Source organism: Cryptomeria japonica, chromosome 11 (genome assembly GCF_030272615.1).
Source record: "Cryptomeria japonica chromosome 11, Sugi_1.0, whole genome shotgun sequence".
NCBI classification, from domain to species: Eukaryota; Viridiplantae; Streptophyta; class Pinopsida; order Cupressales; family Cupressaceae; genus Cryptomeria; species Cryptomeria japonica.
The window spans coordinates 229,503,630-229,519,257 of record NC_081415.1 but is presented as its reverse complement, the minus strand read 5'-3'; the positions used below and the strand labels follow the sequence as shown (position 1 = coordinate 229,519,257).

The 15,628-nt window shown below is 34.8% G+C and overlaps 1 protein-coding gene across 1 annotated transcript; it reads right to left on the bottom strand.

Annotated features, from left to right (window-relative positions):
• Positions 1-10,427: 10,427 nt before the first annotated feature.
• LOC131063949 (cyclin-dependent kinase inhibitor 5) lies at positions 10,428-13,465 on the bottom strand. The gene is made up of 3 exons (XM_057997945.2): positions 11,602-13,465; positions 11,209-11,412; positions 10,428-10,872 (listed from the first exon to the last, which is right to left on the bottom strand). The coding sequence occupies exons 1-3, from the start codon at positions 12,294-12,296 to the stop codon at positions 10,788-10,790; spliced, it is 984 nt and encodes a 327-aa protein (XP_057853928.1). The 5' UTR covers positions 12,297-13,465; the 3' UTR covers positions 10,428-10,787.
• Positions 13,466-15,628: the final 2,163 nt, after the last annotated feature.

Below are 15,628 nucleotides of genomic sequence, written 5' to 3'. Positions count from 1 at the left end.
CTCTTGGCCAAACCAAGAGACATGTGATATAGTCATGAGCATTCGTATCAAGATGTTGCATAAAATTATTGTCCATTTTACTAGGCCCTGGTGGAAAGATTGGCAATGGAGTCCTAATACAAACTTCTGCAATTACAAATTGTATCTTGGGTACCACTCTCTTTCTCCTAACCTTCTAATGATGACAAATCTAAACCCAAAATGACATATGCAATTGTTGATCTTTGTTTGTTACTACAAATTTTTGAACATTTGACCGGTTGTGGTTGAATCCAAGATTGCCCATTTTACCTGGTGGATTCTATTCTAAGGATTTATTGTGGGATCATGGCTCCACCATATGGCCATCCAAGACCCACATTGCTCATTTTCTATGTAGGTGGAATATTTCAAATAGGTTTTTTTGTTTTTATCAAAGATCTAAACAACTTAAAAAATTGATTCACAACTTCTTCTAATCTTTCAAGTCAAAACCTTTCTCCTAGAACGTGGCTCTTTTGGGGTATTTCCCTCACATTCCCCATAAATACAACCAAATTTGGCCTGCTTTCAAGGTGAAGATTCTCTTCAACATATGAAAAAATAATTTTATTTGCTATTTTTAATCATTACATTGTTGATCAGCATGTTTCACTTTATTTTAAAGCAATCATTTGTTCAAATGTTTTCTTAAATATTCATGTGCAAACGAACAAGGTTTCCCTAAAAGTGGCTCACCTTCATGAGATGCTTGATCACTAAGGTAATGCTCCCAATATTGTGACTAGAGTTCTTCCAATTTCATTTTCCTCTTGTGGTCATTCTCATGTGTGTGGACAGTGCAGGGGGTGGAGTCACTCTGCTCATTGCTCTTAGTCCCAAGGTCCTCATTGCCACTTTGTTTGTCACAAAAGCACATTTCAACTTGGTCGGTGGTATTCTACTTATAATCTCCCTTGGGATGCCACTTTTGGGTGGTTTTATAAGGGGTGGGGCCATAAACTAGTGGTTCTCTTATGTGGCCATTTGTTGCCTCTTCAAAATGGTTTCCCCACTTAGATTTGGTGTTTTTTCTAGTTCACACTAAAGATAAGGATAAAATAAAGACAAAGATGAGGATTGGGATGTTCTTGACATCACTTTCCCTCCTTCGGCTATTATGCTCTTGCCACTTGGCGGCTTTATTTAAATTATTTTCTTGTTTTATGAGCTTGGCCTTATTTGACTCTTGGAGAGTGATCTTGCATCCACCCACCTTTTTAGTGAATATGTGTACTAATAATTCTTAATTAATAGAATGTTGATGCACTTATTCATAAAAAAATCTTGAATTGTATTTTTTTCAACAAACTATTTAAATAAAAAATTAAAATTAGATTCAAATACTTATAGAACTTAAAAAATAAAAAAAAATAAAAAACTAATTATATTACTTATGTTGTAGTTTTTTTCTATCAAATTGAACTTTGATGGAGCATCCCGTGGTAACCCTGGGAAATCTACCATTGGTATTGTGGTTTCTGATAATAAGGCTTGTATTATTAAAGATCAATGTCAATGTATTGCTAGCAGAACCAATAATGTGGTCGAGCTTCATGCCCTTTCTACTGGGCTTGATTTGTTCCTTTCATTGCATCTGTTGGATGTTGTTATAGAAGGTGATTCTTAGGTTGTTTTCTATATGGTCACTAATCGCTCCTCACATTCTTGGCATCTCAAATATTGGTTGGATAAGATACTTGCTCAACTTGAGTTTTTTAATTCCTTCTCTATAGTCCATTGTTATAGGGAAGCCAACAAGGTGGCAGACTTTTTGGCCAATAAAGCATTAGATGAAGACATCCACTCTTTGGTTGATGTGGATTTGAGTATTTTACCACCTCACCCAGTTTAATCGATCCTAACCTATTAGCAGAGTCACGACTTCATACCCTGTTGGTGATTATATTCAGGTATGCAGGTTAATGTGGTGTTGGTGGCCTTTTTGGTCTTCATATCTCCTCACTAAGTCTGCATTGTTGTTTGTAATTCCATCCAGGTTACGGGCTGGGATATTTTGTTTTAATAGGTTGGGGTTTGTGGTGCGGGAGTGCCTTGTAACCTTGCTTTACATAGTTCAAAAATTTAAAAATGAAAACCTTGCTTTACATCATCGCTACTGCATGGTTTTTTGTTTGTTCGAAGTATGATTTCCTGTACAACTTGCACGAGGTTTTATTTATGATGATCTTTGATGCTTGTACTATAGTTCGAGCAACTCACTTGAAGTTTTAATGATTGTTTTCATTTCTTCTTTTGCAGTGGCAGACTTGGAATTACTTCTTTTGCATTGGGGGGATCTCATTCGTGTGACAATCTTGTATTATTTATGGCCATGTTTATTGTGAAGTACTTCTCATCATTTTTTCTTAAGGTGGTAGCCTATGGTTGTTGCTTTGCACGTTTGTCGTGGGCTTGCTTGTGCTGATATTATCTATTGCATCCTTTAGTGGCCAAGCTTGTTCTTTCATAATGGCTTTTGTTGTCTTTATAATCTCGTATTCTCTATGTTTTTGCATTATCTCTTTTATGGCGTCTGCCGGCTATAGAATATTGATGCCTATTAAGCAGCATGACTTCCAAGACTCTCATGATTTTGATGATGAAAAGCTTGGTCGTTTGTTTCAAATTTATTCTCTGGATTTTTCTCTGGCTTTTCGCAAGGTTTTGGGCAAACGATGGCTGGTGGAAAATGCAGGTTGTTTTCTTGCTGAGGTTGCATCTCATTTTTTCACTATCTGTATGGACTTGCTCCTGGATTCTTCTATGGTCAGGGCACTTTTTGATGCATACGTCCATCCCTATTTCTATATTGCTGCTGATTTGGATAGTGCATTGTCTCTCTATCATTTTGAATTTGGCAATTTTGATTATGGTGGTTTCCTATCTCGTTCTCAATTACTATCTTCTGGCTGGCACGGGGAACTTCTTTCAATTATAAGGAATGGCTTGATTTCTAACCTTTATGTTGCTACTTTGTTTTCCTTGGTAGCTTTGTTAGATTATCTTTCGCCAAATTGTTTGGCGGCACCTATCAATGTATTTTCAGGCATTCACTTTAAACTGGACTCGATGAAAGCAGTAATGTCTTTGCCAACTTCATTTTTGCCTCTTCAGATGGTGTCTCCTGTAGCTCTCAATGATGATGTTATCCCCCCTTCTTCTCCTCTGTTGGAAAGTACTAGCTCATGGTTTATGCATTCTTAATGTAATTCTCTCAGTCAGAGAAATTTTGTACTCAGTATAGGGGGCTGGGTTTTTTGTTGCCCATTATGGCAATTGTGTAATCTTGGGTGGGCCTCTTATCTGGTTTTTATGTATGAGCAAGACCAAAGGTTTTCTTGACCTAGTTCTTTCCTACCGGTGCTCTTTGAATCAGGTTGTAAAAAAATTATAAAAATTAATAAAATTTAGTGGTTCACCACTTTTATAAAAAAAAAATAGATATAAGAAAAAGAAAACAAGTGGTAAAATTGTGAAAAATATAGATCAATATTGAGCTTCAAAATTTGAATAATATAAATGAAATAAATCTATTATTATTAAAAAAATGTTTTTCAAATGATACATGTTTTAAAAAAAAATTGAAGATAATAACAAACTTTAGATATGTCATTGCGACCAATAAACAGGCTAAGATTTGTGCAAACTCTTTTGTGCAATAAGTGATTGGTGATACAACAAATGATCACCTAAATGTGAGCATTGGAAGGGCATTGATCAAGGGAAGATGTTTAGGGGCCAATGGAATTACAAATACTCCTAGTCCATGTAGTCATTTAAGGAGGTTGTGAAATTTGATCACACCTATGAAAGTAAGGTGAATCTGACGCAGGCATCCAAGAATGGTTCTAATTATTCTAGGTCCATTAGAAAAAAGATGCTTGAGTATGGTATCTCCCAATTAGTCATGCCTAGGTCCAATGCACCTATATGTCCTTTGTCATGGATTTTAGTGATGATGTTAAATGGGAAGTGGTAAAAAATAAATCTTTTTTTGCTAAAAATGGATTAATTAACATGTTTAATAGGTTATTGTCAAGTATTTATAGTATACACAAGTGGATCGTAGACACTTGGTGTCCCATTTTGAAAGGTGATCTTCATTTTTACTCTAGTGCTCGTCAATTAAGTTTTTTTTAAATGTTCTAGACCATAAAAGGATTCTCTATGACTATCTCTAGAGTTTCAACAATAGTTCATACATACACCATGACACCCAACTTTCAACCCTACCTTGGAATCTTTCATTGTGACATATATATGGGTACAATAACCTAATCTTCTACTTCAATCACTATGGTAAAAGTGGGTTTTTTTATGCTAGAGGCTTTCACTTCAACTACAGAGCCGAGGATTATTTGGTTGGGTAGGTTTTATACAATGATGGAGCCCTGCTCTCCCATTTGTAGTGTGATGTATTTTGAGTAATGTTAATGTTAAGATGATCTATAAGACTTTATGCAACAATTATGAATTGTTTGACTATCTTAACAAAATCTGGCAGATTAATTTGACTAGCAAACAATGGCAAGATGTTTTCAATAGACTATGAAATAATTGTATTAAGCCTAAAAAGGCTTTCTTTAAATGGCTACTACTACTTCAAACATTTCCTTATGAAATTCATGGTAAGGATGTTGATATTTGTAATGTTTGTAGACAGCGTAATTCTATTCAACATATATTTTTGGATTTCTTTATATCTAAAGATATGTAGACTCATTTTTGCAGTGATTTAAAAGAATGGACTAATAATATTGTAGGTTCTAAAATCTTGTTTGGCAAAGTGCATGTACTCAACAAAGAATGTAATATTTTTTGGTTAATATTATCTACTAAAATTTTATGGCACATTTGGGTCTGAAGGAATGAGGAGAAGTTTAAAGGAGTGAAGAGGGAGCCTACTAAGTCTTGTAAGAGATACGTCTTTTCATGTTGCTATGCAGGTAATAGTAAAACTAGACATCTCAAGAACCAAGTTTGTGAAGTTCTTGAAGGATGGAACAATTTGGGTAAATACCTCAGAAGTGATGTGTGAACACATGTGGGCTTATCCTAAAGAAGAAAACATACCTTTTGTTAATGGATTGAGGGATTCTATCAGAGAATACAACAAATGAAAGCTCAAGGAGGAAAAAGACAAAGGGAGCCTACCTAAAGAAACCAAGAAGAAGAACAAAATGAGCAAGGACAAATTCCACATTGCTCTAGGAGATTCCTCACCTATTGAGGCTATGAATTCAAATGAAGAAGTGGCATACATTGATCCCCCTCTTGGGTGGAAAAACTTGGACCAATACAATGGAAGTAGGAACTTTTGGCATGGGTACAACCTCCAACGAGATATAGAAAAAGATCATATCAAGAGAAGCTAAGTTCTAGAATGACAATGTTGCAACCTTTTGTGTATTTTGTGTATCAGGTAATCATATACAATTATATTCATTAGACATATTATCTTGTACAACTAGTTTGATATTATCTTGTTAAGTGTATGGTTTTTTTTCTCTCTTTAAGATATTAAAAAATTGTTTATGATTAAAAAATAATTTTTTAATTTATAATAGAAACAATCCTACTTAATTCATAAGTACTAAAAAAACTAGTACTTGTATGGAAAGAAGGTACAACGGAGATGATTACTCTTACTAAACCAAATTATTATATTCTTAATGAAATGTATGCTCAACATTAAATCTGATTGAAAATAATGACAAAATATTAAATACACTACATTTGCAAGATTAAACTTAAAAAACATATTATATATAATTTAATTTAAAATTTGAAAATTAAGTTTAATGTAATTTTAAAAATTATTTAAACAAAAAAAATATTTTTTTAATATGCATGTAAATAGTTTAAAAACGATAATGATTTTTTTAATTTTAATATTAACTATGAAGACAAATACAATTCAAATAATAATTTAATAATTTAAATCATTTCAAAAAATACTAAACATAAAAAAGTAATATAAATTTTTAATTATCCAAAAAATCACCAATGGCAAATGACTTGCCTCACAAATATTGTTAAATATGATAAGTGTTTTAAATTTACTTCAGAATAGTAGCACTATAGGAGGTAACCTACAATGCCAACATTATAGGACTATAGTTTTTTCACTTTCGGAATGCATGTGACAACACAAAAATTTATTACACTCTGTATAGATTAAGATGATATATTTTCGTTTATATTTAAGGTATATTTATTTTTCATTTTTAAAATATTTTATTATGATTTTTTAGAACAATTTTTTATTATATGAATTTAGAAATTTGTCAAATGAATAGAGCAATGACTAAATGTTATTTACTATAAGAGCTCGTGAAGGAAAAACAAAAAGTCAATAGTAGAAACAACCTAAACATGTTTTCATTTAGAATATTTAATTTCATATAAATTATTACATATTAGATTTGTTTTGATTCTAATAAGTTCAACTTTGATTTTAATTATTGCAACTTTCTATTTTTAATGTTAAGATATATATGCAATTTTTATTGTTTTGAGTTTTATGTTTTGGAAAGCTGTTTTTAATTATATTTTATTGTTTTAAGTTTTATATTTTTGAAAAGACAAATTAAGATAATATTATTTGGAAATTAGATTCATAATAGAAAGATATCATTGTAACTATTAACAATATGGTAAGTTTTTTTAATTTTATTGTTTTGAATTTTTAATTTAAAAGTAATAATATTAAATTATAATATTTCTTATATAAAAATAAAAATTAAAAAGGAAAAGAAAAAAAAATTTAAGATTTTGTTTTAAAATTAGAAAGTTTGAGTTTTAGAAATATAAATTTAAGATAAATAATAGAAATGTATTCTTAAATGTGATTATTGTTTTCAAAATAGAAAGTTACTTTTGGAAACTTAGATTTTTTTCACTTCATTAAAGAATTTGTAATAAAAAATATATAGTAAGTTTCAAATTTTATTTTATTGTTTGGAGGTTTATTTTTAGAAAGACAATTTGAAAACAAAAATGTTTTTTTTTAGAAAATAAATAAATAAGTGAGTTTAAGTTTTCTAAAAAATTATAATAGAAATGTATGGAGATAACTATTAGAAAAGATTAAGAAAATGATAAGCTTTTATATTATTTTATTATTTTAAATTTTATATTTATAAATAATATACTCAATTTACAATATTATTTTTAATTGTTTATCATATGATAATCTTTTCATAAATATTAAATAAGGATATATGTGGATATCTTCTACATATTCTAGGAAAATTTAGAGTAAAAATATAAATGAAAAATTCAAAAATCTAAAAGTTTACAAAAGTTTTTATTGTTATTATATTGAGGACAAAATGGTTTAAATTTTTAATTTTGATTTCTTTAAATATGATTATCATCAAGATGCAATCCTTTTCAAGAAGAAATTAAGAGAACAACTAAATCTTAAAATTTAGATTTTTACTAAAATCATATCATAAATTTTAACATTTAATTTTGAAGAACACAAGAGCTTCCATCAAGTTACCTAGGAATTATGTTGCATTTCTTGAGCTTTTGGTGTTGTTATCCACTCAACACTAAGAAATGACTCTGTGTTTAATGAATCATTTGTTAATTATGTTGCATTTCTTGAGCATTTGGTGTTGTTATCCACTCAACACTAAGGAATGACTCTATGTTTAATGAATCATGTGTGCCCTTTTTGGGCAATGAAGCTTGGAAGATTCTTCTTGGACATTGTATTTCTTCAAGCTACCTGATCAATAGACTTGCCTAGAAGGGGATTGGGTTTCAAACCCTTCTTCTCATGAAGGAAGTGGTTCATATTGAGGGTACCCTTTTTGACAAAAACATTTGGCATGCTTCAAAAGTAGTTAAGCCTTGGCTTTGGTGGGTTGGCTCTAGTTTCAGAGAAGGTCTTTCCCTTAACTAGCATAATCTTTGGTGGTCTCCTCTTCTAATAAATAGATTGATTAACATGTTCAATAGGTTATTGCCAAGTATTTATAGTCTACACAAATCGATTGCAAATACTTGGTGTCCTATTTTGAAAGGTGATCTTCTAATTTACTCTAGTGCTCGTGATTTTTTCAATTAAGATTTTTTACAATGTTCTAGGCCATAAAAGAATTCTCTATGACTACCTCTAGAGTTTCAACAATTGTTCATACATACACCATGGCACCCAACTTTCAACCCTACCTTTGAATCTTTCATTGTTACATATATATGGGTACAACTCCCTAAGCTTCCACTCCAATTCTAGTTTGAATCTTGTTGGGGACTCTTTTTTTTTTGGCTATATACAAAGGCTCATCTGATTTCCTAGTAGATATTACTCTAAAAATTGTTGATCACGATTGAAATCAATTTTTGGACCATATGAAAGATTGCCTTTTTGCTATCACAAGAATTTTAACACTAGCCAAATTATTGCAAATTGCTCCAAATGCAAATTAGATAAATATGACACAGTTGAAAGATCTCTCCCTCCACCATTACTATGTAGAAAAAGAGGAAACTACATCTACCCAATATGGTTTACCACATAAGATAGCTCAAACTGCTATCCCTACTTGCAGTAGTTGAAGAGTCACCTCCTCCTAGGGTGGGAAGAATTAAAGTTTCAAACATAAGGATTCTAAGCCTAAAAAAGGCTTGATATTACAAATAGAGGTTCCATAAATGACAAGCAATGAATCACAATCTCTAGAGGACATAAATGTCAATGCCCCAATTACTAAGTTGTGTTATTTGACGTTGGGATGGCCAATGAAAGTTAGGCAGTTGTGCATAGGCAAAAGACTTTGTTGCCCACAAAACATGCACCTTCATTTTCACTCCAAATGTAGCATTAATACTTCGATTTTTTGTGATTGTAATTGTGCACCTTCTATACTTCTTCCTCGAGCATATTGGCCCAGAAACTGCAAAATGATCAGCCTTCTCCTTGTACTAGTGGACTCATCTGTCTGCTACTTGTACAGATGAATTTGTTTATTTAATGCGGGTGCAGTTTCCTGGCCATATATATATATCCGACAGAGATATTAAAATGTAGCATACAGTGTACTCTCTTCCTTGTTTGTTTATAACCAAAACAGATAAAGAAAATAGTAAAACTTGTATGCATTAGACATCTCTTATTTGAAGTAGATATTCTTCGATTATTCCACTTCCACAAGAGTCCTGTTCATGTATTTTTTTTTGTCTTTTGGTGACCACATTGCTTCTGTATATGCCAGTTCTGATTTTGATGTTCAACAGGGATTTTGACCACTACAATTGACTTAATCTCACTGCCGTCATTGTATGGTAAAGGCTTTCACTTCATTGCCACTATGGTAAAAGTGGGATTTTTTTATGCTAGTGGCTTTCACTTCATCTACTATGGTAAAAGTGAGATTTTTTTTAATGCTAGAGGCTTTCACTTCAGCTACAGAGCCAAGGATCATTTGGGTGGGCGGGTTTCATCTAGTGGTGGACCCCTGCTCTCCCATTTGTAGTTCTCAAATTCTCAAATTCTCTGGGTAAGCAGGACCACATTCATTCTCAGATCAGCCACTCCGGTAGTTTGTCCATTAGTTATTAGGCATGTCAATTTGTGGTGGCAGCTCAGAAAATCAATCTGGTGGTTGAGCTTAAAGGATTGTTTCTGAAATCAATTGTACATGTTCTTATTTTGACATTGTGGATCACATCCAGTGATCCATCATGAGAAAGAAGATTGTCCATGTAGTGCTTCTGGATTTGACTGCGTGAGTGTTTTTTGTTTCTGAAATCAATTGTACATGTTCTTATTTTGACGTCGTGGATCACATCCAGTGATCCATCATGAGAAAGAAGATTGTCCGAGTAGTGCTTCTAGATTTGACTGCGTGAGTGTTTTTTGTATCAACATTTCAGATTACATAGAGAGCATAAGAAGATTAAAAAATGATCCAAGAAGATTACTTGTTTAAATTAAAACATAGATTAGATTACTAACAATCTGCTTTATCAATTTTCCTTCCTTGTAACAATTTTTGCGAATTATTGCAAATGCAACATGTTTTCAGCACACTGGAATGCACTTCTCTGCAAATATCTGGTTGAAAATGACAGGGAGATACACTTATCCGCAAATCAATCCTTGAAAATACATCAAAGCCAAAGTCTTATGAGTAAGAGCACTAAAAACAATCTTAGATTTTGTCAGCTATAACTTAGTAAGTCGAGTACAACTGTTGAATAAAGTAAATGAATTGACTTGTTACTAGGCTCACATAAAAGCACATTGTCCGATGACTTCATCATAGTGTAACATTATGGCAAACTTCAATATGCTTGATTTCTAACGTAGTAAAATTCCTTTTAAGGAAACCCAAAATGAGACATTGTTACGAGGTAAGAAAACACTGGGATTTTATCGAGTTGAGTCCATGTTTTTGAGAAAGGAGCACATTGATTGCACCATGAAATTGTTTTTATTCAGAAAAGTGGTATGAACAAAACGTAGGCAACTCTTTTCTACAGATGCCCAGGTGGGAGATTTAATAAGAAGAAAAAATATCCCATAAGGATCTGTACAAACGAAAAGGTGCCCAACAATACATATTGTACATTAAGACCATAAAGATGGAACAAATTTGTGACAATCTTTACAAGCTCGCACTCTTATTTCGAGTGCAGAGCATTCATTGTATCCTCCATTGTAAAATGTCATGCTTGAAGAACCCTCATATTGTAGCTGAGTTAAAAGCCACTTCCAGAAGGATTTGCTGCAACTGGTGATTGATGTCTTCTCATGGTCTAAAACCAGCAGTGTTTATTGCAACCCATTCATAACGGCCAGGAAGAGGCAAGTCATTTACAGGATCATAGTTGTACCTAAAAGCAATAAATCATGTAAGAACTCCATATAACAGAATACTAGTCACATAAGTGTTGTGAACTGCATAACTACAAGACCTGTAAAGAAATAGGGAAAGAGTGGATGGAATATCCAAACTACTTGTACATGAACATGAAATATACAAAAATATGTACAAATATTTATGCAAATAGTAAACCCACAAACTGCATCATAACACGGGTGCTTCAATGTTCCTCCATGCATGGAGTCCTATTCCTACATGTACTGCAGACCGTATACGAGCTTGAATAGACTCGCCAGTAAAGGAGGCATACTTTGAGGGAAGTATGAACCAAAAAAGCTTCATGTACCTTTCTATGAAGATTCTTTGCTGTTGTTGCTCGGCTCCTGCAAAGAACTCCTCCATTTCTCTGGAGGTCGGGACATCTCTCCTACTTTCACCTTGCAATCTTCTTCTACCAGAGCTGCGGCATGAAGGTCTAGTTGTAGAACCAGGAGCCTCTAAGGTCTCCCCATCTCCTATAAGACTAGAAGGAGTACTTTCTCTGATATGCCTGGAGATACCCACCCACAAAATCCATATTAAATTTAAAAACTGAAAACTAAGCCCCAAAAATACCAATGGAAACAAGAACAAGAGATGAGTCCAGTTTGACAAATGACAAAGACTATTGAACCGAAGTAGCAAAAACATATTTAAGAATAAATAGTAATTACAATAATAAAAGAATGATTATGCAGACCTGTCCCTGCCCTCTTGATCTATAGCATTCTCTCCAAATGAGCCCTCTATGGGAGTGGGGGTCTCATCCTCAAAAACTTGCAACTGTCCTGCCTGTGCTCTTATGTTACTCTGAGGCACAATATCTTGTGTATCATCATTGGATTTCTTCACTTGCTCCTTTCTTTGAGCCCTACCAGACTTCCTTTTTGAACATACCTGAGAAAAAGATGTAGAGTTGCTCACTGCAGATGGAGATCCTCTGCTGCCACTATGAATACTTCTCTGCTTAGCTATACTACTAAGCTTACTAGCCTTGCTCTTGGGCTGCTCCTGCTGCTCTTCTGAAACCATGAATGTTGAATGCGAATGTAAATGCTCTTTCCTTACATTTCTACTCCTTTCTGAAGCACTGCAATATAGTTTCCCCATTTTTTTCAAGCGGGTTTCCTGTGCTGCAACAGCACAACATGGACCAGTTGTTTTCTCTAGCTTTCTACTACGGAGCTCCAGATATGATGATGTATTAATAGTAGCAGGCGCAATGCACATCTTAGGAGGCTTGTTGGGAGTTGGTGAAGACTTCTTATTTTGGTTCTGCAGAGCAAGAAGAGTCCTAGTTCTAGCTCTAGTTCTAACTCCAAGAGAGCTCTGAGAGGACACCTCCATGACTGCAACCTCTCCTGCTCCTTTGGCCTTCCTCATGTATTTCCCCATCCTCGGACCCCGTGGGGTAGCCACGGTTGGACCCAAAACTCCAGCTCCTAATGCAAAACTTAACACCGTAATCTCACAAAGCCCTCAAATAGCTTGCACAAAAAATTCAGCTGAACAAATAATTAAAGTAGAATGCATTTCTCGTGTTCCAACCACAGAAAAATGGCTTCGGTGTTGTGAATATCTCTTCTGCAACTCCTAACCTGCCAATAAAAAGCTACTCGGCGACGTGGGTGTATCTTTTCTAGCTACAAGATGCCAATAAAATCAGTTCAACAAACTGGGTGTCCAAAAAGTTCAGTTCAGCCAACTGGTTGTCCCCAACGGAATAAGTTGAGCATATTACTTGGCAGCCATTAACATTCTAAATCTCGGCAGAATAAAGCAGGGCTGTAAGGAGCTTTTTGTTTTTTATAAGACTTAAAAGAGGCAACATAGTAGAGATTTGGGTGCTATATTAAGGGCAAGGCCGTTATGAGTCATTATGTGGGGAAAAGCGGGAGAAAAACGGACAATGGGAGGAGGATGAAGCTAAAAAATGAGACAGTAGAGAGTGCTCAACTGGAAGAGAGGGAAGATGTAACAGGAGGCACGAGCGTACTAATGAATCCCCTGACAGGCTATAAAAATATTCGTAAGAGAACTAGGAGCAGATAGCAACCGGAACGCTGTAGGGTGAGTGCCCACGTTGTAAAGCATTGGAAAGTCCTTAGCATTGGATACCTTTAAACCCGTTCGGACAATGCTGCTGGAAAGGTGTCCACTTCCTTGGTATTTGTGATAAATCATCATCATATTGTTACCCCTTTCCCACGACACTGTAGTCCCCTTAAACCCACTTCTTTTAACCCCTTAATCAAATGCTTCACTACCTAGTCATTTTTTATTGGGGGCTTCATGCGGAATGTGTATGTGATGTAAGTTCAATACCCTAGTGCAGCTGTGGCTGTGGCCCCCTGCTTTTCACAAATTCAGAAGAAAGAAAAAACCTGCAATGGCATCTGGTCCCCAGTCCCATCCCATCATCAGTCGTCATGCATTCATGGGATTGATGAGAATTTTTTGGTAAGAAAAAAGGGCTAATGCACGGATGTTGCATTTAGGTGTGTGTGGTGTGGGACACAGACCCAGTTTGAATGATGAGAAAGAAACCAAAAACCTAAACATATAATCATGATGAGTACATGCAACTTGCAACCACACCCCCACCACTACCACCCAACGGCTATATTTCAAACTTCACAACTACTATTAGAACCCTTCCATTCCACTGTCTATTTTAGATCACCTTGGAGTCAGGGAATGCGGTGTGGTGTGCATTTCAATTCACTGCTCCACATGCGACACCAATAGGGCAGAGTCAGCAAGATGAATCCACACCCAATCCTTCCCCACCACATAAGCTTTTTTTTTGCTCTTGTGGTCTATGTGACATGTACAAGATTTGTGGGCTACTGCTCCTGAAACCAGATTCTTGATGTTCAGTCAGAAGCATCAGAGACACCAAATATCATGCAGATACAGAAGGATGAGACCCCCTTAGAAACTCAAACTTTTCCATGGGTACTTCAGTTATGTACCCCCTTGCAATGGCTGGCTAGCCATTGGCCAGTACAATAATTACACATCAGCAGAATATATGCCCATGTCAGATATGATTTCAATGGACGCTTGACTCAATCCCTAAAAGTCATCATCATCAAACAGACCCAGTGAGAACCTCCTGCAGCTAGAATCAAATGAAAAGGAAAAAACCAACATTCCATAACTGTAGTGGGTTGCCCCCACGGGCCAATTATATTCATTTTAATATCAAATCTCTGCGAAAGTTTCCCCTATTTGATCTATATATTACTAAACATTTAACCCCTCCTCCAAATGTAGCAAATGTAGCCAAACCTGTAGCCACTGTTCCATTCAGCCATTCACAGCCAAGCTACAAGCATTGGAATATCAATATAAGTAATAAGCATCTTAGCAAAACAGACAAGAGCAGCAGAAAGTGACAGATTCCAACAAGATGCTCTTCTTAAAATAATAGTTCCCCCCAGGCCCATAAAACGATGATGTCTGCAAGCAGCAGAGTATATCATATTAACTTTTCTCCTTATGCTTTTAAGCATCACCCTAATTTCTCTGAACTGCAATTAATGTATATCATAGCCCCTAACTTTTTGTGTAAGGCAAAGTGAAAGCAGCAATGATAAAACCATCCGAGACTTTTGCACAAAAACAATCCCCCAAACTTACGCTAAATCCACCTTGTCCGCTCCATTAATGGCAAGAATTATGTGTCAACATGGATTAACACTTTTTAACTCCCACCTACACGTGATTTCAGTTCCCTCTCTTGTACCCATTTCAAAATTTTCACAACAGAGTTCAAATTCAATATACCCATTTGCTAGATTTTAGCTGGTAAAGACCACCAAATAGGCCAACACGTGAGGAAAGAGAGGACATTTGTTCATTTATCAGGGTCAAACAAAATACCCACATCATTAAAAAATCTTAGACAGTAAAAATAGTTTGTTTATCAATCATAAATCACTGTCCCCAAGAGCATTAATGGATGGAGTGGACCAGAGAGATTAAAAAAATCAGAAGTGGCATGAACATTTCCTTGAGCAATCCCATGTCTCTCTTCACCCTTCATATTTTATTATTTATTCCTCCTTTTCTTTTTTCTGCTCTTATTCTTTAGGAGATGTCAATAATCTAAATGTCTGATCTTGCTATTAAACTTCTCCTGTCATTCTATGCAAAAAAACAACCCAAGTCAACCGTTGATATGCCACACGTTTAGGATGCTTCTGCAGCACCTGTAGTTTTCTTCTGGCTTGTGCAGAAAGTTTGGCAGGTGAAGTTTTATGCTTTTGGGGGTTCACTGTTGAATCTGAAATGAGGTTTTTGGTTTGAGCATGGCAAGCACTGTTCTGAATGCAACCAAACATTTTATCTCTTACACATTATCATTGCTCTCAGCAAAGACAAATTATTCTGAACTAACTTTTGAAGTCATCTAAACAATTATTACATATGACAGACAAGTATAATATAAAAGGGGAGTGACATTGTATTGATATGGGATTTTTTTTTAAATGTTCATAAGGATAAGAGCATCAGGTGGTGCAAATCTACATTACCCTACCACTATAATTCATGCATTTGTTCTTTCCAAACCACCCCTAACAACTCCCACCCAATCAACTCTTTGATGTCACTCTAACAAACAATTTGTCCTCAATGTTTGTAAAGTGAAAAAATTTGTACTGAATGGGAGCTTGTGTGATCAAGCGACCATGAAATGTTGGTGGTTAGGTATTAAAGGG

What these genes read in the sequence shown, in the direction of transcription:
- LOC131063949 (XM_057997945.2), bottom strand. Translation starts at nt 12,296, where the DNA reads ATGGGGAAATACATGAGGAAGGCCAAAGGAGCAGGAGAGGTTGCAGTC. An exon ending in GATCAAGAGGGCAGGGACAG is followed by an intron (nt 11,413 to 11,601) that starts GTCTGCATAATC and finishes GGGTATCTCCAG; the next exon opens with GCATATCAGAGAAAGTACTC. An exon ending in CAAAGAATCTTCATAGAAAG is followed by an intron (nt 10,873 to 11,208) that starts GTACATGAAGCT and finishes TATTGCTTTTAG; the next exon opens with GTACAACTATGATCCTGTAA.